This window comes from Numida meleagris, chromosome Z, assembly GCF_002078875.1.
Source record: "Numida meleagris isolate 19003 breed g44 Domestic line chromosome Z, NumMel1.0, whole genome shotgun sequence".
NCBI classification, from domain to species: Eukaryota; Metazoa; Chordata; class Aves; order Galliformes; family Numididae; genus Numida; species Numida meleagris.
The window spans coordinates 393,987-418,137 of record NC_034438.1 but is presented as its reverse complement, the minus strand read 5'-3'; the positions used below and the strand labels follow the sequence as shown (position 1 = coordinate 418,137).

The 24,151-nt window shown below is 42.6% G+C and overlaps 2 protein-coding genes across 7 annotated transcripts in view; both read right to left on the bottom strand.

Annotated features, from left to right (window-relative positions):
- On the bottom strand, window positions 2,932-14,469 carry NARS (asparaginyl-tRNA synthetase). The gene is made up of 15 exons (XM_021381165.1): window positions 14,352-14,469; window positions 13,292-13,374; window positions 13,012-13,077; window positions 12,812-12,904; window positions 12,328-12,417; window positions 11,528-11,606; window positions 10,495-10,565; window positions 10,147-10,233; window positions 8,819-9,040; window positions 8,240-8,439; window positions 7,681-7,816; window positions 6,557-6,670; window positions 5,648-5,779; window positions 4,981-5,112; window positions 2,932-4,382 (listed from the first exon to the last, which is right to left on the bottom strand). Exons 1-15 carry the CDS (start codon window positions 14,392-14,394, stop codon window positions 4,251-4,253), a joined length of 1,680 nt encoding a protein of 559 aa, XP_021236840.1. The 5' UTR covers window positions 14,395-14,469; the 3' UTR covers window positions 2,932-4,250.
- The window catches only part of ATP8B1 (ATPase phospholipid transporting 8B1), a 32,280-nt gene continuing 22,743 nt past the window's right edge, over window positions 14,615-24,151 (bottom strand). For 5 of the 6 annotated variants that reach the window (XM_021380865.1, XM_021380864.1, XM_021380866.1 and 2 more), the window contains 9 exons: window positions 23,577-23,652; window positions 22,091-22,223; window positions 20,717-21,005; window positions 19,733-19,956; window positions 19,038-19,121; window positions 17,937-18,182; window positions 17,549-17,687; window positions 16,711-16,841; window positions 14,615-15,900 (listed from right to left, as the gene is read on the bottom strand). In XM_021380865.1, coding sequence (XP_021236540.1) covers window positions 15,673-15,900; window positions 16,711-16,841; window positions 17,549-17,687; window positions 17,937-18,182; window positions 19,038-19,121; window positions 19,733-19,956; window positions 20,717-21,005; window positions 22,091-22,223; window positions 23,577-23,652 — 1,550 coding nt within the window. In that variant the 3' untranslated portion in view covers window positions 14,615-15,672. Of the gene's footprint in view, window positions 15,901-16,710; window positions 16,842-17,548; window positions 17,688-17,932; window positions 18,183-19,037; window positions 19,122-19,732; window positions 19,957-20,716; window positions 21,006-22,090; window positions 22,224-23,576; window positions 23,653-24,151 lie in introns of those variants that run through there. The other variant, XR_002433411.1, reaches the window with a different exon arrangement.

Sequence of the window (24,151 nt, the reverse complement as noted above, 5' to 3'; positions counted from 1 at the left end):
CCCGGAGCCGCCCCGGGGCTCTGCTCCGCGCGCGGGGCCCGAGGGATGCTCGGTGCCGCGCACCGGGTGCGCTCGTGGGAACCGGTTCCCGCATCACTGCTGCCGGGAAGAGCGGGCGTTCTCCGTCGCCGTAACGGATCGGGTTTCCCCCAGAGCAGACACCTTCGCGCAGCGCCGGGCCCGGACCCCGCGGAGCTGCAGGCCGTGCAGCCCAGGCCCTGCTGCTCCCGGTCCAGCCCCGTAAGACAGAGCTGCTTCTCTTCTGTCCTTCACAGACGCCCAGCAGCTCGGTTCCAGCTTTGGCGAGTTGCAGTCTACACAAAGGATCACGACAGTGATCTCAGAGCTGCCCGCTGCATGCGCAGAAGGGTCGCGGAGCTGGGGCTAGTTGTCCAGCGATCAATCTGTGCAGGAACACTTCGAGGGAAAATGAAAGTGAGGATGAGGATGAAATAACGTTGATCGCATTGCTTACTCGTTCTAGTAATATAAAATTAAGCCCTGTTGTATGCCAAGCACCCAAAGCCCTCTTAGAAATGGCCACAACACTGCAAGAGATGTGAACTTCATGGGACTTTGCAGAGAAGCTGGGAGGAAGCTGCTGCTCTTCCCTGGCAGCTGCTGGTGTGCTTTCCCCAGCACCTAACCAACGTTACCCATGAGTACAAAGAACTTGAGTGCTTGTATTACCAAAAAATTAGGTCAGATGGGAAGGACGTGGGTGCGCCGCTATCCTAAATAACATCAGAAGTGCAAACGGGATTAAATCAGCCCCAGGTGAGAGCTTAAAAACTAAAAGCTTTTCTGCTGGAGAGCCTGGACGACGGCTTTCTGGAGAGCTGCTAGAAACACCCAAGATCATCATCAATAGGAAATCACCAGCGAAAGTAACAAACTCAACAGATTTTGTAAGAACGCAATAGAAAAAAAAAAAGACACACTGCGCAGCCACAGCTGAAGGGACAGAAATAAAAGCAAGCGGCGTTTACCATTTTTCAGCCTCTAATTTTTCCTTGCAAGAACAGAGGCCTGAATGACACCTGGGTGATGAGTCAGGAGCTATGCCAGCATTGTTTAACAGGGGGAAGATGTGTTCTGAAGCACTGCTGCGTCCCCCTGGGCTAGGCTCCAGGGGCAGACAGAACTACTGCCTAACCCTCCTGCAGGACGCTCTGAACGGGATTTTGCTGAATTCTGGGCTCTCTCCCATGCGGGTGGCCTGCCCAGCCCTGCTTCTGCACCAGGAGCAGATTACGGCAACTCTCCGTTCCGGTTGACTCGGTGGCTTTTCATCTCAGCTCCCTTTTAAGCTCCTTATCTGATCTGCCTCTTCTACCAGCTCCCTGCGAGTCCTCCAGCCTTCCTCCCTGACACGGTGCTTTTAACCTTGACAAAGCAGCTCATCCCTTCCGGGCCGAGAGGATGGCAATATGCCAACAAGTGTTTCTCGAGTAGTCTCTTTTCCCAACCCCTCTCTTCCTTTCTTATCACTGCAGGTGTTTGAACAACTTTTTTTTTTTTTTTTCCCTTGGATAAAAATACTAATACGCTTACAAATTCCTACATATTCCGAATAACAGAAGCTTCCCGAGCCTGTCAGCACAGCACCAGTTGTAAATACAAACAAAACACTGACAGAAAAAAGGCAAAAATAATAATTAAGCAACAAAAACAAGCAAAAAAACCAACATCCCAAACCCACAAACAAGCCCAAAGGGAGTGATTACCATCTAATACCATGGTCAACATTCGGATAGGGTGGTCTTTTCTTATACCTTGCTGCTAATGCATTGCCACCTATGTAATTTTAGGAGCAAGAGATCTCTACTGTCTTGTTGCAATCAAGCTTGATCATTGTCCCTTTCTTTCTCTAGTTTGTATATGTAACACTTATGCAACAGTACCCCAAATCACAGGGAACTTATGGCTGACTACACCTCTGTAAGTATTTAAAATAATCCTTTAAGTTCTAAGTCCAGACAACGAACAAATACATACAAAAAAAAAACAAAAACAAAAAGAGAAGCAGGGCAAACGTGAGCAACAGCTGAGGCACGGCGCTGTACGAGAAGTAGCTCTTATAATCTGTTGTCTTTTTCTGTCAGGGGAGCTCTAGGCCACAGTAGGACTGGGAAAACCGGTTAAGAGTGTGAACTCAAAGAAATGCGGGTAAGAACCATCCTAGCAATGCTTGCTTCCTCCAGCACCTTTGAATCTTCCACTCAAGGGGCACTCTGCAAGTCAGTGGTACCGCCAGGACAGCAGCTCTGCAAGTGGCCTTGCTGCTTTCGGTGGCACTGCTGGCGTGAATCTAAGTTTAGCTTTAGAACGTACATGTCCTGTTGGAGACACATAGACCTGTTGGAGCGTGTCCAGAGGAGGGCCACAAAAATGATCCGCAGAATGGAACACCTCTCCTACGAGAACAGGCTGAGAGCTGGGGCTGAATAAAGAAGGCAGCGAGGTGACCTGAGAGCGGCCTTCAGTATCTACAGGGGAGCTGCAGGGAAGGAGGGGACACATTCTTTAGCAGGGTCTGTGGTGATAGAACAAGGGGAAATGGTTTCAAACTAAAAGAGGGTATATTTAGGTTAGATATAAGGAAAAAGTCTTTTACAGTGATGGTGGTGAGGCACTGGCATGGGCTGCCTGGAGATGTGGATGTGCTGTCCCTGGAGACATTCAAGGCCGGGCTGGATGGGGCTCTGAGCAACCTGATGGAGCTGCAGGGTCCCTGTGCATTGCACAGGAATTGGACTAGATCACCTTTAAGGTCCCTTCCAACTCTAAGGATTCTATGATTCTATATTTTGAAAGTTTACTTCTGTTTTTCCTCATGGAGATATTGTCTATGCCAGGGTAGAATACATTAAGCAAGTAAGTTGTAAAGGACAAGCAAATGGAAATAAGCAGACGTTACAGATCAAGAACTGCTGTCCTGCACACCAATTTGTGCTGCCATAATTTATTCGTTGCTGATTTAAACCAGATTATATAATAACATGCAAGATGAAGAAAAAAGCCTTTTATTACAAAAATATGGATATTGCGTAGCTCAACGTGAATGGCAAATCCAGATAAAGTCTTGGTGCAGTTAGCCCACGATGCACCTACTGATTTTTCTCTCTAGTAGAAGGACTCGCATTATTTATGGCTAAAAAGCATACAGATGACTCAACACATTAAATATTTAATTAATTCTATTTGATAGCTTGGTTACAGCTAGAATCTGCTAAGATGCAGTAGCACAAGAGTAAACTGAGCGAGCAAGGAAACACAGAACTGTTCTACCATGAAAACATCCTTCAGCATCAAGTGGGAAAGCAGTGCTTGAATTACAATTCATCAGGAGAGGACAATAACTCAGCACACAATGCTGAAAACCCAATTACATTTCAAAATTACCAGTTTCTTGTTCGAATAACTCATTGTTTGAAGCGGATGGAATAACCTCAATTTCAAAGGCACTGCTAATATTCCAGTATCCATGGACAGTTCTCCAAGAACTTGTCCTCTCCTCCTGTAACTCAGCCCATGTTGGGTGCATGTGGTCCCACCGCAGCACTCCATCCACAGGAATCAGGAAAAGTAAGAAAGCACACCTCGCAGTGAGTCTTATCAATTCTAACCAATAAATAATTTGGGAAAAACAGAAGCCTATCGCAGTGGAATTTAGTGCTCAATACCACATACCTTGCAACTGAACAATCTCAAAAAGAATTTCCATTAAAAGCAGTAAGAGATAAAAAACAAGTACAACGTTTAATTATCTTTTTTTTTTTTTCCCCCTACACTTCATTGAGCTATTTAGAAGATGTTTCTTCAAATCATTCTCAGAGGTCAGGATTTAGGAACCTGAAAAGCGTGATATCCCCATTTCTCCAATAAGAAACTACAACAGAGAAGTCTAAAAAAAATTAGATGCCCTATGTACTTTTTAAAAATAAATCACAGAAATTAAAAGCAGAAGCGTATCTTGTTTTTTAAAACGCCAGCTCATCAGGATTTGTTTCTATGTTGACTTGACAAATGCACCTAACATTTTTTTCTCTAGGGCTTCTTCCAGTTAATTAGTAGCATTTTCCTTTAAAAAAAAAAAAACTTTTTAATTTTACTTTTCACACACCAATTTAGTGAATGTATGAACAGCAGCTTGCCGGAAGTCTTGTTCTCAGACAGGCTAAGTAGAGTGTATCATTGATTCCCAAGCATCAGTTCCTTGATTTCTTAGGAATTTATCACCAGGATGATTATGGTTTGCAGCGCTGGACAAAGCGAGGATAGAGACAGACATCTCGGATGTGGTGCCGATCCAGAATCCAGGTCAGGAATCGTTCCAATCCCAAACCATATCCGCCATGAGGACACGTACCGTATTTTCTCTGTGGAATTAAAATCACAGAGGTTAAACATTTGCTTGTTATTTATGCCATAATTGCAGTGATACCACCAAGGAAAAAAAACATTAATGCAAAAACCCTTCCAGCACCACCTTCTGCACGAATGAGGAGGAATACAGATGATGCTCTTCTCAGGCAAGATATCTGTGTTCAGTTCCCGAACTTCCTGGGGCAAAGTAAGGACTAGAAGAGGAAAATGGAAGTAGAAAGTCATAATGACATTATTCCAACCCCATCCTTTCCTCCTCTCCTTACACGAGGTAGAGCTATTTGAGTCTGCAGAGACCAGCGTGCCTTTATCCAAATACAAGGGCTTCAGAAAGGTAGCAGGGTATGGAAGACACTATATAAGCAATGCACCTGCAAAGAACAGTTCAACGAAGGCAATCTGGCAAGAACAGCATCCACTTCAGCAAACAAAAGCGATTTTAACAGAATGCAAATTATTATCCATTGCATTTTGCCATTGGTTAAGTGACTATCTGCTTTTGGCCACAAAAAATCTTTCCGATTTAGAGTGCGTCATCTTAAAAGCGGTTTAAGAAAATGACAAGCAGCACATCGAACCTGTTTTACATACCTGATCAGTGTACCAGTAATATGGTGTGGGATCAATGCCTTCTCTCTTGTAGCCCTCTAGTAGCTCCTCACTGTCCCAGATACGCATAGAGCCTCCAACAATTTCACCAACATTAGGCATCAACACATCAACCTACAACATGAAACTATACTGTTACAACTAAGTTGCCTTCAGAATATGCAGGAAAGATAACTCAAACTTAAAAGACAACACATTTTACTGTGTAATTCCAAGTCTCCATAACAGAAGAAAGAATGGCAATTCCTTCCAGACTCAATTTAGAGATGGCAGGAAATCAACTCAGTATGTTCTCTGACTTAATCTTTAATACTCTTGGTGACACTGAGTGGCTAAAACACAAAAGCAGTAGCTCTCCCGACATCCACCACTCCTCCTGGCTGCCAGACAGCTAGTTTTTAGAAAATACATCCTTTAAGGAGTCACCAGCCAGAGGCCAATGAAAAGTAAGCCCACTGTGATCTCCTGACATTTTTTTTAAGCACTTCAGTGTTGTTTCATTTATTTCTATAGCACTAACAAAGTCATGCCAGGAGATGCTCAGTATTGCATGGGTATGAATTCGCCGAAGTTTTCCCGTAGTACTCATTCACACAGACATCCCCACTCTATTCAGAAGGTTGTAACACTATGTAAAACACGAACTTACAGATTCTGTAAGCCGGGAATCATCGTGACAGCGCTGCATATAGAAAGACTTGATCTCCGCAGGAAATCGGCACAACAAGATTGGCTCATTGATGGTGTCTGTCATGAACCTCTCAGGAGCTTCAGGAATATCCTAAGGTTAAAGAAGGCTCTATTAATATTTTAAACCAAAAACACTCCAAAACCTCAAGACCCACAACATATCAGGGAGGAAGCAGAAAAAGACACTTTGAGACCACACATATTCGACCTTTCGTCCTGATGTACTTACATTTTTAAAACAAACATCTTAGAAAAAACTCAAAAAACTGCGTTTATATATCTAAAAAACATACGGGTCTCAAAAAAGTCTGTAAATCTGTTCAGTAAAACCCAAGTCTACCTAATATTCCACATAGAGAACTGGGCACAAATAACAAACACTGAATGGCTTAATTTCTTTCCTCCCTAAAACTGTTTTCCATGGACCTTAAGAACAAGAACCTCAGCCTGGTTGGGGTACTCCACCTGCCTCAGCAGGGCCACCCAGTGCTGTGCCCAGCACCACATCCAGGGCCTTTGGAAAGAAAACTCACATTTTGATTCCAGGGTCCAAAGGCATTACATGGAACCCTAACTCCCCCTCCAAATTTACATTCCCCAGCACAACTGCAGTGCAAGGAAACTACATGTCCCAGCACAGTCCAGGCAAAATCCAGGCAAAATCTTAGAAGTTTACAGCAAAATTCATTACAAACAGGATGAGAATTTCACCCTTGTTCATTCCAAACAAAACACAATAGATTCACACAGCAACAAGAAACCCAGTAGCATCACAGTCCAAGCACTGTTCTCCAAGGGATTTATACACCCTTGGTGTATAGCTGAGGGATTTTGTTTTTAACTTCTGAAGAGCCTCAGAAAGACTTACTTCCCCAAACTCATAGTAAGTACCATCGTCCTTCTTCACATCATGTTCCTTTAGCCACTCAATCGCTTCAGCATAGTTCATTCGTCGGAAAGGACGTTTTGGGGGCTTGAAGTTCTGTAAACAAGAGTAGAGATCCCAACGCTTAGAAGAGTAGCATTCTAAGATTTATTTTTCCAGTGGATCAGCAAGTCCACTTCCTCAGTCAGAGCATACACAATACTCTATGTCACACATCAAAAAAATATTACTTAAAAGCTCAGAAGTACTGAAAAGCTAGAACCAAACAAAAGCATCATGCAAGTCCAGTGCTATTCACAGAACAGATGCCAAAAAAATCAGCAGGAGAGAAAGGGCAGGAAGCATTTTCAAAGCTGTTTTCTGTCTGTATGAATTCATCACACACACTGGTGTTGCAAACAGTGCAGTTTGCAGAGCTTCCAAAACCAGGGCCACAAAAAAGCACTTTTGCTTCCCTGCGCACTGAGCTGCTACAGAATTTGCCGTTGTGAGAAGTTCATAGGGTGGGTTATTCTTCATACCTCCTGCCCATCTGCGATCAAATTTAAAATGGAACCTCCCAGTGTTTATCAGGAAAACAGGTCAAAATGTCAGGGATGAGAGTATATGTGCTCTGAGAGGAAAGCTGGTGACAAGAGATAAAACGGCTTTAAGAGACTACCAGCTTTCCTTGCAAAGGCAGCAGGAGACAAAAGGTCTCTAACAAATGAAGATAGCTTTACAGAGGTTCATCTTCCAGGATAAAAGCAAAACAGTAGAGCTTCATTGCTCGCTTGTGCATGATCTGCAAGTACCAGCTTATCATTATTATGAGCTCTAGGACAGAGGTTTTTATTCCACTGGTACTGCACACATTACAGTAAGTCCCAGCACACTGCTGGCCCCTGGACTGTACCAGCCATATAAATTCTTCTCCCTCAGCCTCCAGCTCCTGGAAGAGTCGCTGCCAGCCTTGCAGCATTTTCACTCTCTCATGTCATTTAAAATTCCTCTTACATAAGCAGAGCTCATTGCCGTGCCATGCCTTTCCTAGGTGAACATGGTGACCAGAAAAGGTAAAGACCAGATCGTGCCTACCAGTGGCTCTCACACTGCTGCTCGCTTACCGGGTTGAGGTCAAGCAGTAAGGCTGATGCAGGTGATGTCAAGACTCGGTCAACTACATCACAAACTAAGTTCTCCAAACGGTTCAGCAAGTCTTCAAAACTTATAAAAGGGCATTCAGCTTCAATATGAGTGTATCTGAAACATCAGGTCATGATGTTACATAATTACACACAAGCAACACATTTTAAGCTACGAGGAAAAGTCTTGTAAGAAAATACACAAAAACCACTTTAGTCCCCTTTTCCAGCTCTCCCACTTCTACTCTTGCAAAGGAAATCAAACAAAAAACCCAGTATTAACTGTGCATTCTAAAAAGGCAAAGTTTCCTACAAATGTATCAGCTCTGCTTTGACCAAATCCTCAGTCACTGAATATCAATGACCAGCAGGACATTCATTGATACCAGGAGTTACCCCCAAATATACTTTTGCTCAGCTATTCCATATTTGCATTGTGCTATCTTCTCACTGTGCATTCTGTCATCCAGCCACCTGCTACTCCCCCAATTTAGAAATTCACTTATGCATAAATAACAAAAAAGTTTAACTCTCTCCGTACTCTGCCAAGTGCCTGCGTGTCCTGGATTGCTCAGCTCTGTATGACTGAGCAATACAGAAAACATCTCCTAGTGCTGGAATGCAGGTCTCCAGGTAGAGCTGAGATGACTGTGTTAAGTATGCCTCTTCACCAAAATAATCCAGCTTGAACAGGGTTGAACCTCCTTCCACCTGCGTCTGGACTAATGTTGGTGGTGTGACCTGTAAAAGACCAAGAATTAAGGACAATTACGACAATGCATTAGAGCAGGGACGCGAGGCACACCCTTCCAGAATACCATCTACAAAAGACTGGTATGTATGCAAACAAGCAATTCATTCTGATATCCTTCAGCGCCCTAGAAAGAGGTATTCAGGCTGTCTGTGAATCATGCTGTAACATTTATACACCTCACAAGCGTCCATACGCCCTTGAGATCTACGTCTATGAAAGCAATCACATCACGGCTCTCTAAGAGACAACTTTTTTTTGCCCATTTCAGGTTAATTGGGAAGTCAGTAAAGGCTTTCCAGAAAAAAAGACTGCCTTAAAGTAAGGAGCTTGAAGTAGCCACTCGCCAAGAAGGGCAAATATACTTACTTCATAATATCCATTGGCAAAGAAATGATCCCTGAAGGCCTGTACCACCATGGAGCGCACTTTGAAGATTTTGGACATATTCTCGCCTCGAATCATCATATGCCTGTTGTTAAGTTGCACATCAACCTCTGAATCTTCATTGAGGAGGTTATCAGCCCCTCCTGCTGGGGCCAGACCAATAAGCTCCCAGTAGTCGCAGTTCAGCTCATGGCCTCCTGGAGCCTGCCAATTTGAAAGAGAAACAAAACTTTCAGAAGTGCTCTTTTCGCTTCCACCTGGCATTGTGGCAGAGATACCAATCCAGTTCAAACAAAAGATGTTAAAATCCTTCTAAGCATAGTGTTATCAAAGTGACTGTATAGTAATCTGGTCATACCACTCTTGGAAATGCCACTTGGAACCCACAAGTCTCTCAGACTTGATGTGAATGAGATTGAGTACTGACAGATAAGTAGAAGCTTCCAGATGTAATAAGTGTACATCACTGACAGCTGGGTTTATTCATCTGGAAGAACAGAAAGCTAAACAAAGGAAAGCTTCTTGCTATCTTCAACTATTTAATGAGTGTTTATAGTGGAAAATGGGGCAAATGTCTCTAGTTGCAGGAAAGGAGATTTCAATTGGCTGTAATGAAGGGTCATGAAACCCTGGAGAATGGACCTTTGCTGACTACGTTTGGAGAAGTTCACAAACACACTTGGCAGGCTGACCTCACATCAGATCTCCAAGATGGACCAGAAGGCTTTCACAAGTCAGCACTTCACCACAACATGAAAAGAGCAGCTTTCACTCTGGCCTATGCTAAGCAAGCAGAACCCATGGCCAGGGCTCAGTGCTGGTCTCAGCAGCTCCCCCGTGTGGGTCACTGCAGGCCACTGTCTGACAAAATGGCATCTTTTTCCATTCCAAATATTTTCAAGATCAACAGATTTTTATAAATCTAGTGGGTATTTGCACTAAAAGCATCACCCTGTTGTGACAAGACATAAAATCAAAATGTTTTCAGTGAATATAACATTACAAGCGGTAACACAAAAACGAGTAACTTAAAATTACCAAGGGCACGAAAACTGTTTAAAAGAAGTATCTGATCCCTGTTTGCCTGCATTTAATTTTAGACATCACAGTAGCAAAAGCCATGAGGGAAAGGAGATAGTGTTAATTTCTGACAGGCAAACACAGCAGTAGCTTTGGCAAGTTTTTTTTTTTTCCTAAACCAAATTCCCCTTGAAATCATTCAATGTTTCCACCTTTGCTTTTCCTCCATCTGGAAAATGAGAAACTGTTAAAGAGGAGAACCAGAACAGAACGCCATCCAGTTCCCCTACCTGCTTGCCTTCAGGAACAAGGTTCAGCGTACCATACACTGCAACACTGCTCTCTGTAGAGAGAAGGAGCCCATTGTAACACTGACACTATAGAGAGAAAAAAAGACAGATACAGTTAAAGTACGTCCTAATTTCAGTTTTCCCGTAAGATCTATTGAAGTCACAGATAAGATAGCTAACTCTCACGTTGACCAAAAAAGCCCTCTAGTGTCAGGAGATACAATTTAACAGTAATACAACTTAATCAGTAGGTTTAGGGGAACTTCCTATAGTTTCCATAAAAGACATATAAGGTACAAATACTTCATTTATTTAATAACAGAACAGAATTCAATCACTGTAACTTACCAGTGCATCTGAAAGGACACACTGAAGAAAACCTGTGCCATCTCTCAAAACAATGAACATCAAATTTTTTCCTGGTTAAAAAGAGGAAAAAAAAATAGGGAGACTCAGATGCATTCACTGATCCATTTGAAAACGTCCAGGTCCAAAAAAAACTGCCCACTGATGTGCAGATTATTACAGAAGGACCAGGATTACATTTTTTTATTAAAGAAATATGCTCCAAGCTCAACATGGCTGAGATTGCAATGCCTTGCCATAACCTTATGGTCCAGAGAGAACACGTCTGTTTAACTGCAATGCTGAACACAAAGGCTCTAATTATACCTGAAGTGATAAAGTGATGACACCCTCATCATCCACTTCTCCGGAGCAGCGTCTGACCAAAAGATTGACTTTCTAGAAAATGCCTGAGTTATCCAGATCTGAATCTGCTTGGTCAAGTCCTTCAGTGATAATGTGAACAAATACCAACTGTGAATGGTATCAGCTCTGTCATATACTTAAGGACTTTTCTTTTACGTAAGCACACAGAAAGCAGCCTACAGTTTTCAGGCTCTGCACTAGAAAGTTTTGCACAAGTCTGTCGCTCCTCAGCAAATGCCACCTTGCTAAGAAGAACATCAGTCATTCTGAAAACAAGTATTAGTTGCTATACCTTTAAAAGAGTTTATGCCACTTTACCTAACGTTAAAGAAAATTCTCTTTTGTTGATCACACTGAGCAGGTGCTAGTTAGCTCCTTAGTTTGTATGATTAGATTAAAAACAAAACAAGTCTCTTAAGAAACTTTGTAGGACAGGCCTCCAAATCAAATGTCTCAAAAACTTTTGACTAAGAAATGTCTACACCTTCATACAACACGCAGAATTTGTTGATGTTGGACTGATTAGTGTGATACACCAACGAGGTCATCAAAGCGATGGTCTAAAAGCTTAAGAGTAAGCATTGTTTCATTCAGAGTGAGTCCTGATGGCTACTGAATTTGTTCCACCTCTCTGCAAAGGTTCAGCAACTTATAAGAGCTTGTGGCTTACCTTGCCTACGCAGCCTGTGAATCCAGCCAAAAATCTTTACTCTCTGGCCTCTGTAAGCCTCCAGAGCACCAATCTTTACCTGTAAAGCAAGGAATAAAAGCAATCAAATACAGGAATACAGCTCATCATTTAGATGGTGTTTTCTACACAATTACTTCCAAGTGCATGTATGTATGACATTTCCCTCTCCGAAACAGTAACTGCCACCACAGATAAGCAGAAAACTTAGAAAGGGTGGCTCAAACAGCTTCTCCTGCACTCTGAAATGTGAGTATACCTCCCTAGGTTAATTTCTGAAGACATTCAATATTTGAGACTAATCAGTAAAGAAGCAGAGGGCATCAAATCTGGACCTGGTAGAGGTACACCCAGACGTGCAGCTGAGGCACCAAATCCCCAAATGCAGTAGGACTCTGCAAACAGCCAAATAGGAACTGTTTTCCATGCCTCAGTGACCTAAATTATGTTCTCTGACCAGCAGTGTTTCATCGCTCTCCACCACAATAACCAGCCAAAGCAAAACTAATCCAAACAGAAATATGGTCTCTGCCAGTGGATACTGACACAAAAAATGCTCGAGGCATGAATCAAAATGGTTCAGATACTCATCGAGTGCATGGGAAAGACCCAAGTCTATGTACTAGAATACATCAGTAACCAGAAAAATAAAACTATGTTTAGAGACAAGGATACAACAGTGGCCTCCAGCAGATGCCAGAACTACAGAGCAGAGAACCAACCCTTGTGCAGACGACACGCTGTAGCAGGGCCATGTACCAAGCACCCCAAATCTTACTTACACATTTTGGCTCTGGAAGACTAGGATCATTCTTGATAACAACTTTCTTAGCTTCCTCCAGATTCTTCTCTCTTCTTAAGAGATCTTCTGCCTAGTTGAGATGAAAAAGAAAATATTAAATAACTGTGTCCAGGTTTTGTAAGTGGGCACTATAATGTACACTTACAAATACTGATGTCATAAAATGCTAGTGCATAGGCCTGCCCCTAACTCAAGGCCAGAAACGCTGGACAGAAGCATTTCTCATTTTTCCCAGAAAGCTTAAACACAACAGATGGTGATCACTCAATGCTCACACAGTTTCAGTCATTTGCTTTCCCCAGTCTAAACATGGACAAGCTGTAAATAACATACATATAACAACGACAGAGGTGAAAAACAAATGAAACGTTTATGGGATGGGGAGAACAACACTAATGACATTTAGCATTTTTGTAAAGGAAAGGCAGCATGCTTCCTCCAGTTTGGCACCACCCGCAACCTACCTCTTTCTTCTCCTTAGCTTCATTCTTCATTTGTTCCCTGTGCCACAGTTTTTTGACATTTTTCATCTGTGACTTTGAAATAATGGCCCATCTCTAAATCAATCCAAGCAGAGAGTAGAAGACAGAAGATTACATTTGTGGGCCTTCACACAAAAAAGCTTTAAAACAATTTACATTAGGAAGCTCTAATGTTACAGCACCTCATTTTCCTTTTGTGAATCCACATAAATTGTAGGAAATGGTTCCTTTCCTGCTGTCATCAAGGCCTAAAACGTGGGAGGTAAAAGAAAAAAAAAAATCAGCGGTGCTGCAAGTGAACTAAAGTAATTCAGTTAGAGAAACTGAGCAGACAACCCACTTCTGGCTCTTTTGGTAAGAGCTGCAAAAGCAACAACATTCACACTCAGAAATATCAGGCCAACCCCCTGAACCAATGTAGCTCACACGGTTCACAACAAAGAGCACATCTGCTGCACTTACCTTTAAAACAGTTTTGAATGGTTTCTTTTGAGTCCCATCACCGGTGGAATCGTTGCCCTCTCGTTCAGAAACATACAACTCCTCTGTAAGACATCATAAATATCAGGCAATTACTCAATTTAAAAAAAAAAAAAAAACAAACAGTAATGGTAAAGCACAAGAGAAAACTGGACACACCCGGGGATGCACATCAGGTCCAAGGGAGCTGCCTACCTCACATCTAACTTCCAGGCAGGGAGGAGCAAGTTGCGAAAGCTCAGACAGTTCAGGCCAGCGTTTGGCTCACACATAGCTAACAAGTGCGTCACCAGTCAAAGACATGGAAAAATCCCCCTCCCTCGGCCAGCAAACACCAGAGGACGAGACCTGTGTGCACAGCCCTGCTCCCTGCCCACGTGCCAACTACTGCAGCGTGAACCTTTCCCTCCAGGGTTCCATGGTTTGGTTTCAGTTTCCAGGGATCAGTGCTCACCAAGGCCCTCTATATACACCCATGCTTATATATACAGCTACAGATGTACCTATGTGTGTGTCTATATAGAGATAGATGAACGTATATAATCATCCACACACATATGCTCCATTCTTTGTTCTTCACAAACAGCCAAAATCCACGTTAGAAATATCTTCCTGAATAGGACAGAAATGCATTATTTGCTCAACTCTTTTATGTTTCCTTCTTACTTAAACACCGCAGAACAATTCTACTCCGTGCAGGAGCAGGTCTGCTTGTTAAAACCGAGAGCTGTGCGCGTGACACGCTGCCATGACACAGCCACCAGCAGGATTTCACTGTGCTCCAGAAAATCACCGCATTTGGCGCGGTTGTGACCATTTTCCCTTCCGAGAGCCGAATTCTTCAGAAATACCGACGGTAGAGCCAGGCCGCACCCAGGGGCGCCGTACTGCCCCACCGCTGGGGGTGCTCAGGGCCGGGCTGGATGGGCCCCCGCAGCCCGATCCGCCGGGGGGGTCCCGTGGCCCCGGCCCTAGGCGGCCGCCGCCATCTTCTGCAGAGAGCCCAACCGCTCTTCCCGCCCCGCCGCCCCCTCCGCCTCACCGAGGGCGAGAGCCGCCGTCCTGCCGATCACCTCCCCCGCCATGGCCGCCGACCGGAAGTGGCCGCACCGCGCTTCCGTCGCTCTGCGCCAAAGCGCCACCGCCCGCCTCAGCCCCGCCCCGCCCCCAGGGAGCGGGAGCCCCGCCCCTCCCCCCCCCCGCCCTCAGGGAGCGGGAGCCCACTCTGTGGGGATTGCAGCCCTCTCCGTTGTACGGTGACCCAGTCCTGCCCGCTGCTACCCCTCTGCCTCACAGAAGAGAAGCTGAAAACTTCACTGCGTTTATTTGCATTCAGTGGTTGAAATGTATACATTCCATTGGACAATAACTGCAGACCACGATTTTCGCTATAAAAGCATTGGAGTAATCTGCCTCAGGCCGAGTCAGCAGTAGATAACAGCGGCACATTCATATAAACGAGGGAACACACCTGCAAGCACAGAGATCACAAAACACGTTGTACGCTGTAAGAACGGTGCGTGATACGTTTCATACACAAGCAGATGTTAGTTCTGGTTATATTGGTGACTGCTGTACCTAAAACCAAAAAGAGCAAACTCCTGCCAGCTAAGGGCAGCGCTCCTGGGACAGCTATCCATTAACAAATACACGGCATGAGAAACAAGGCGTATTCTACAGAACTGAACAGAAAGGCAGCGAGTGAGAAACAGACCTGTAACGATGGATTCGGATTTCTTTATTCCAGGTAAATTCAAGGAATGAGCTGTGCAAGGCACCACGGCACAGCACTCGTACAACAAGGTGCAAGGAGAGCTCGCTCCATGCCACCGAAGGAACAACAACGAACAGAAACATCAGCAAACGTCAGAATACCTCAGTCTGACTTTGACTACAGGTTTGTCACCAGACGCGTACCAGCTCAGGTGAGAGCATCCGCAGCCCTCTCAAGAGCCATCATCCCCATAAAATGTAACAAAATGGTGCGCACAGAGTCACTGTTGCTTAGCCATTTGTTTTCAGAGTCAGTATGAAATGTAGCTGCAATTTTATACCAACATAATGCTAAAAATGTGAAAAAAAAGTTTTCAGTTCCAGGTGTTTGCTACGTTGCTGTTTTCGCTCTGCAGCGCACCCGCCCTTCAGTTTCACATTACACAGAAATCAGCTGCAAAAGGATTAGGAGCTCTGTAGGAAATTGTTGGCTTTTCTATGCTTCCAGTTGTCCAAAGCGAACAAGTTCTGCGATAAAGCACAAAAATCATACATCCTTATGCCATTTGGTTTAAAAAAATATCCTGAGTTTAATATTTTGTGTGTGTGCAATCATTTGGATAAAAAACCTCCCCCGGAACTGCAGTGCATCAGCTTGTTTCACGAGCTCCTCTGACTTCTGTCGCGCTGCCCAGCACTGCATCGAGCGGAGCTCGCTTCTTCCGGATGCTGCGTCCCGAAGCGATGAGGTCGGCGTATCCCCTCTGGTGGGAGAAGGCGTAGGCAGAGCGCCGAGCAGACACCCCCCGGCGGAAAGCACTCTGCCTCCGCTGCCACTGCTCCTCTTCTGCCAGGTATTTCTTACGGTTCTTCTGGATCTTCATGCATGCAAAGAGAAATTAGTTCGTGGGTTGTAAGGGAAACGACTCGCTTTGCATGTTTTAGGGGGGAGATAACCTGATACTTTAACAGAAACTGGTTAGCAGGGAGGTTTTCTTGTTTAAATTTGATTCTGTTAGAAACAAGAATGTGTGCAGAAACACATGAAAGTTTCAGCATGACTTATCGCATTGTTTTGCACTTCATTATTTTATCTTTGCAATGTCTTTCATTAAAGCGAATTGAAGGTGCAGTGATTGAAAGCGATTCCTGCGTTCTCACACTAACGTTTAATGCCCTTTTAAACAACATTATTGCAGTATTAACTATTTGCAAACCCACATGCAATTTGCCAGCTGAAGGCAGAATGAAAGCAAACAAAAATTGGCCACTATACCGTGATAAGTAATAGACACTCCAAAGCAGTCCAAATAACAAGAGAAGCTGTGCCATCAGTAGCCTCAAAGCAGCTTGCTGTGGTTTTACAAAGAGAACTGCTAGGCCAAGCCAAAGGATATATTAGCCCACTGATTAGTTTCACTGATCTGTAGGCTGAGCTGCTGCAAGTACGTCTGCATTACAGAGAGGCACATGAGGGAGTCCCTGGGAGGTAACAACATGTGGAAGTAACCCAGCCTTTGTCATGCAGCTGGAGGCAAGCCTGATCCAGCCCTGGGAGAGCCCAGCCACCACCCACCCTCCAGCCTGCTGCAGTTCTCCCCAGGGCACAGACCCTGGCTTGTCTCTAATATTAGCACCAATGTTGATGCCTGTAAGTAAATATGTGCCAAAGTTAAGACTTTACTCACTCGATCACTTTCTGAAGGACAAATTGTCATGGATAAGAAACGCTGCGCCACCACAGGGAGTAAGCAAACAGCGATTGTTAAAGCCATGGTCAGCCAGAGGTACAGCTGTCTCAGAGCATTTGGAGCAGTTCCTAGGAATAAAAGGAACAAAATTTAGTGTATGATATGATCAAGGAAAATACAGAACACAAAGATAATGAATGCCACAGCTTCTTTCCAGAGGAGCTAGCACACAGGTACTGAGCTGTGCAACATAACCTTCAGCTTTTATTCAGAGGCTCTAAAATAAACAAGAATATAAAGTAAGTTCATGTAACACTTCTATCACGATTTTGCCATACCCATGTCAAAACTCTCCTAAGAGCTATGGGATGCTGCAAGACAAATGCCTGGCTGAGAGGCAAGGGTTTTGTCCTGTTTTAAAGGTTACAAAGCAAGAAGTTCTCCTGGCGTCACTGCTACAGATGTGGTGTGGAAAGCAAGTGATATGTTAGTACAAATGCCAAACACTCAGTGTCACAGAACTTTTGTCAAACTAAGTAGCAATTGTATCTTTATACGTTTCTGAAATGCATAAAATATCCAGGTAGGAGGTATTTATAGAAGTCTAAAACATTACTAAAGGTCAAAGAAAATACTATGTTAGAGGCAACTACCTTTTTTCAATTGGATTCAGCTTAGTAGGAGAACTTAAAATTGAGGGGGTTTGTTATCTCCTTTGAGAATATTCAGATCTGAGGCAAGATAAGAAAGATTTGTCACTTGGAAAATTACAAAACTTGGTTTTCCTAAAAATAAAAAAATTCCAAACAAAGAACAAGACACACAAAACACTCACCTGTGAACTGAAAAGCGGAAGGAAAGAGAACGTGGATTCCAGCACTGTGGAAGTCAAATGTGATACCAAAGTAAATTGCAATACTCCCAAATACTGAGAAAGCGTTAACGAAAGTCCAGTAAGAGGTATCCAAACCAATCTGAAAGTAAACAAAATCTCCAAATGAGTTTATTAATTCAAAAAGCGATGACAGAGGACAAACAATGTTTTGGTCAAGTTTTCTCTCATCCAGTCACACTTCAGCCTGAGAGACAGTGTGTCAACAGAGAAGCGAGAAGGCAAGCAAATGAAAACATTTGCAAATTGTTATGCTTTAGTAGACATAGTTAGAAACATGACCAGAATGTGTTTCCAGAGCAAGAGAGGTCAGGAAGCTAAGCTTACTTGCCTGAAGGTTGACAACAAACACAAGAGAAGTTGCTGCTGTGACAGCAAATGATTGATAATCTGAAGGTGCTTCTCCATCCTGTCCCATAGTTTGAAGGTAAGCTCCGTACGGTATGAAGAAGATTACCAACGAAGTTATAGCTCCATGAAGCAAACTTCTAAAGAATTTCTTGTAATTAAAAAGTAAATCTTTCTGTCCCAAAACATACAGTCTTGGGAACCGAAGACTCAATTTGTCGCTCACATCCTTAATAAAGGGAAAAAAAAAAAATTGCATCAATTTCTTGTTCTAAGTGTGAACTTCAGAGAGTAAGAAATTCAACTATATAATGCCCACCCCCAAACTGGCAGATTCCTTTTTCTTTTCAAACATCAGTGCAGGCACCCAAACTTTCCACGGAGTCATACATGCAACTAGGAAGAACCAAGACTAGAGGCCACTTCTTGCAAAGCTCTCGCATACCCCATTTTCAGACCCTGATGATCTTAATGACCTTTTCCAACCTAAGTGATTCTATGATGCTATGCTTCCCTGTTTTTAGCCCATAATTTGCAAGGACAAGAATATCCACATTTGAGTGGGGCTTTTCAGCTACAAACTGCGTTGGAGTTTTTCCCCCACACTGTGAATAAGCAGAAGACTACCATTGCATATCCTGACTTCTAGTCTCTAACATATTGTTGAATGAGAGGTTAATTTGTTACTAAATTTATTTCTTAACTTTTGTAGTAAACAGAAACATTGATTTGTTTGTTCAGCAGGAAACCCTTGTATTGAAAAAAAGGCAAAGAAGGCCAAAAGCACTTGTTCTATTGAATCAAAACAGGCTGCACAAGGCATATCTTTTCCATTAATAAAGGTTCTTGCTGTGTTGCATACATGAAGTCATAGAACATATTTTTAACAAACAGCAGTGGCACTAAAGACCTCTGAATTGCTTGACTTTAGCTATTTCAGTAACCCTCTGCTTATTGTCTTTTGCTACCTCACATTCTGCAAAGGAATACACGTTAAAAAAAAAATCCTTCTGCATAAACCAAAGCAAATTAAAACTCGATGTTGGATGTCTTTGCATTCATCTGTTAACAATGTGGAGAATACCTGGTCAAACAAACCGACTAGCAGAACCGGGAGACTCGAATACAGCACATTGTACAGCGTGATGAACCAGTCTTCATATGCTGTCTGAAAAGGAGGAATTTAAGTAGATAATGATTATTTTTTTTTTATTTCACCTTTTCTACGATTTTCTTTCTAATACCTTAGAAAATTAATCTGCCCCATTATACCATTATATCGCATGTCTCTGTTTACCATTTTGCTTAAGCCCATGGAGATGCATCTCATCTCTTACAGGCTTTCTGGCACACAGATGAGTACAGCCTTTCAACAGCATGTGAATTTCAAGCTCTACCATTTACAATGAGCACATTTCAAGCGATTCCAACCAGCAGTTCAAGATTTAAAAAAAAAAAAAATGGTTTGGGTTTCTTACTGTTACATAAAAGGATCACCTCCTTTCACCTAGGAATATTTTAAGCAGAATGGTTAAGAGCAGTTTCCCAAACCACTGTTTATCAATCTCTTCCTTTTTATCTTCCCTGTACAATCATGATATTGACTGTAAGTGTTCTGAAATAATAACCGAATGCTTAGATTATAAGCTAAGTAGCTTAGTAATCATTATTATTGCTAATCTTGGGTTCCCATCACTTCCTGGGCTGAACATTTGCTATTATGCACTAACAAAAAGGAAGACCAGCCTGTTAATACTGGACGTGAGCATGCCTTCTTACCTGGGCAGAAAAGCCATTAAAGAATGAATACCAGATGTGGACTAGCGTAAAAGCAAAGTTTTTGTAGAAAAAATATCTTAGAAACTTGCACATCCTAATGTAAGACCATCGCCCATGGACCAGTAGCAGCCTCTGCAGGTAGCGGAATTGCCCAAAAGAGTAGTCGCTGGACATGACAGCTTGCATCCCTTCTTGGCCACTGATTCCAACTCCAATGTGGGCAGCTGAGTTAATGAAACAAATACAACACACACTGCTAAACGAAGGGAGACAAACAACACAACCGAGGGCAAATCTTTTACCAGTTCTGATTCTCTGCTTCACATTCCCCTGCCTCATTTTATTTCTGTATAAAGAACAAAGGCTTCATTAAAGATTAATGCAACAGTGCATATGATCTTCTTTGCCCTGTTATTTCCTGCTCACGTCTTCACTGCTATTTGGATCCTCACTCCACGTTTGTTCTGTCAGAATGGATACTGGGAAGTTTGGTGATAACCAAGTGACAAGACAGAGCAAATAAACCCCTGAACTAGCTGGCCAGGCAGTTACAGACTTCCTAACATAAACCATATCCCAAACATTTGTTTTTCAATGGAATTCCTCAGGAAGTGTTTCAAAGAGTGCCATTTGCAACACAGGAGGCTAATGCCCCAGAGCAAGGGGCATCTAAGCTCTCCTTTTGTCTTGGTGATATTGCATTTCTGCAATCCTCGGCATGGTAACAGATGTAAATCAAGTACCTTCTCAGAGACTGTCTACATAAAAAGCTAAAAGGTATCACCAAAAAGCACTAACCATTTCACAAAGGGTCTTCTCAAAAAGGGAAAGCGCAGTCATAGAAGCTAACAAGGACCCAAGAAATGTTAACGTGGGTAATGAAACAGATGGCAGAGTCTTCTGAACAAACAGATAGGAAAGAGATTGTGGAAGAACTCTCATAAGAGATATTCCCTACCAAGAGAAGTCTTACAGCTGCCTTACTTTTAATCATGTTCACATCATTGGCACCGTCCCCAATAGCCAGAGTAATAGCTTTCTTGTATTTCTTCACAAGGTCAACCACCATAGCTTTTTGCTTCGGAGTCACTCGACAGCAGATCACAGCCTTGCATTCACAGGCCAAATCAACAAAATTCTTCTGCTGCTGCTCTTTGTAAGCTTCAGCCCTTCTTTTCTTCTCCATTTGCTTTTGTTTCTCTTCTGCTGTTCTGGGGAATTTCAGTTTAAGTTTCTTCTTCTTCTTCTTTTTCTTCTCTAGCAGGATTTCATTCTGTTTAACAAAAATGTTATGTTCCTCTCTACACCATTTAAAACAGCACTCCAAGGGCTGCCTGTATGCACAACACATTTAACTTCATTATGTCCAATTTACAGCATTTTAATGAAATACTCACTAAAATGTTTGTGCAGAGAAGTGAATGAACAGCCATGGAGATAATGGAAAGAATATATCTGGTGGGATGAGCAAAACTAAAATGTTTGTATTTAGTGTCACAGCACATCTACAAAGGAATATTTCTTCTGATGGAAGCTAATTCACCTGCTCAACACAGGTGGAAGCATCCTCTAAATACCCAAGTGAGCTCTAGGGCAGTAAAGCTGGAACAGAGGTTAGCAGACCTTCAGTTTAACTGATGCTTCTCTTAGATGAATGTTAGAGATTCCCAGCCTGCTTCCAGTGTCTCACACACACATGTACATTTCTTTATACAGAATAAAGGTTCAGGGCTGGAATGCTGAAGTGCAGCAGACAGTCCTTAGCTCTCTGCTGGACTTTTTCCTTGGCAGGTGTCTGTAAAAGGGCGAGTAATAGTCACTGAATTACTACTAGTCACCTCTGCTAAAAGCTCTTCTCTGCTTTCTAAGCTCATGTAAGAGCACCGTGTTGCAGGACTGATCAGAAAAGTTGTCTTTTGTTTCTATGCTTTCACTTCCGTATTTTATTTCAAGCACAATTTCCGTGCTTGTACAGCCCAGCATCCTCTACAGATGGCAGCGATCTCTTTCCCTTTCTCATTTTGTTCCATTAGACTGGGATCCCCATGAAGAACAATCAGTCTAAAACTCATACTGTGCTTTTGTAGAAGCTTAGTTCTACTTTGATGGCAGCTACCAGGGTGATTTGAAAATCCCAAGGCAATCCTTACTTCACTGAGTACTATTTTCAACCTTTAAAACTAAAAGTACTTCTGAACATAAACAGCAAACAGAGATGGTCAACTGGTGGCATGAGGACCAAAGAATTTTCATTAATTGGTTTAGCAAAGGAGATAAATGAACAATCCCCAAGGAAGGATGCCGTGACATGGTAGCACCCCCCACATCTCAAATACAGAGATCCATCTTTGTACATACCAACCAGGAGCCAGTGATTATTAAGGCACGATTTCTACTACCCTGAAAGAAGGGCTCATTCATTCTTAGAGACGAATGTGTACTTGATCCAGCTCTATTCCTCTGGTTTTCCAACCTAACCTGAAGAAGAGCACTGGGAAGAGAAGTGGATACTATTAGAGAAAAAGAATCAAGAATAAACCTAGAACTATGATAAAGTTTGCGGACACAGCATTTAGGGTAATTATTTATTGGTGAACTTAGTAGTGTTGGGCTCATGGTTGCACTTGATAACTTTTTCCAATCTAAATGATTCTATGCTTCAATGATTCTATAATCAGTCCCAGACTGAAAATCTGCAGGAAGGAAATGCAAGACCTGCTGTAAGGACTTTTCTCTTTGCCTGACATTCCTAAAATTGAGTCAGGAATGGTTGCAATACTGTTACACAGCCCCAGTCCTTCTCCTAGCCCCACACAGGGTTTCCTTGGGTCTGCCCATTTTGACAAAGCTCAGAATACCTTGTAATCCATCACACGTATATTTTTATAGCTTAGGTCTGTGCTGTGTCCAAGAGTGTAGGATAGGATGACTATCAGCCGAAGTTCAACGATAGGTACCAAAAGCTAAACCTGGCAAGTACTCAAGATTTGGAATACAGAAGAGACCTGCTTGGCCCAATCCAGATGAGCTCTCATAAGCATTCTTTATGAAATCTCCTGATTATCAGATGAACGGGACCACGAATCAAAATAGGAAGCCATCCAAACTGATGGCGTAATGCTCTCTCCTAAATGATCAAAAATTGTCAAAGATGAGCCAGCCAGCTCAAGTGCCTCAAAATGCCTCCAAATCAATGAAGTATGAATGCTCTTCATGCTTTTTTTTTTTTTTCCAAGCCATGGCAGCAATTTATTTGGTTGCTTATTAGCACACTGTAGAGACTACCCCAGACATAGCCACACAGCGAGGAGCCCCAGCACAACCATCTCCTGCAGAAGCCTGGAAGTGAGCAGAGTCAACCACCCACTACATACAAAAAAAAAAAAAAAAAAAAAAAAAAAAAAAAAAAAAAAAAAAAAAAAAAAAAAAAATTCAACACGCTAATCTTAAAAATAAATTCTTAAGAACCATTAAAAAAGTCTATCTCCCTCAATATCAATATTTTCCCAGTAGAGGTTGCAGGTTTTTAATCAACTGCGCTACCAAGGACACAGAACTGAATTTTACTACAAGCTTAATATCAACAGCAGTTGACCTAGAACTCAAAGCCTCCTCCAAATAGAATACCACCACCTTTATCCACAGTGAAGGTGTCGGCTTGTAAAATTAAAATTCCAGAAGAAAAAAACAAGAAACAGACAGTGCACAGACAAACAACAGCCAGGAATGTTGTTTAGTCACTGAATGACCACCGTGGGACAAACCAATGTCACTGCTGAGATAATCGTAAGAAGTGAACATTTTTCAACTCCTACACAAGAAATTTGTTGTGTTTTTCACTTGCCTGATATCTTCTCCATAGCAGATTGTTGTTTCATCTGTTAGGAGTTCACAAGAAAATCCAATATTTTCAGCAGTTTCTACAATAAAAATAAATAAATGAATACACAAGAGAAGAAAGTGTCTACTTAAAGTTCAGACTTGAGTAACTGCTGGGGGGAAGCCAAAAGTAATTTCTGAAACTATATCTCAGCATGAAGTGTTCCTTATGCTACCATATAGTGTGAGGAACAGGAAAAAAATATGTATTAGTTTGGAAAACCAGGGGAATGCTTATTAATTGTTTTCTGTAGAACAGAGAGTTACGTAGCAATGAAGACAGAGTGGATAAGGGGTTTAAAGTCAACAACTTTATATTTCCTATGCAATGTTTACTACAAATCGTACACTACTGTGATAGAATGCACTGTTACACGGCATTTTGAGTGCAATAACTGTTAGTGACCTGAAGAGCCTATCAGCCAACTAATGGAAGAAAGTTCTACCAAGACTTAACTTGATGGTGGACATGCTGTCTTCATGTCAGAGAGCCATTACACCAAAGCCAGCGCAAGAATCAGCCACTGCAAGAAAGCCATG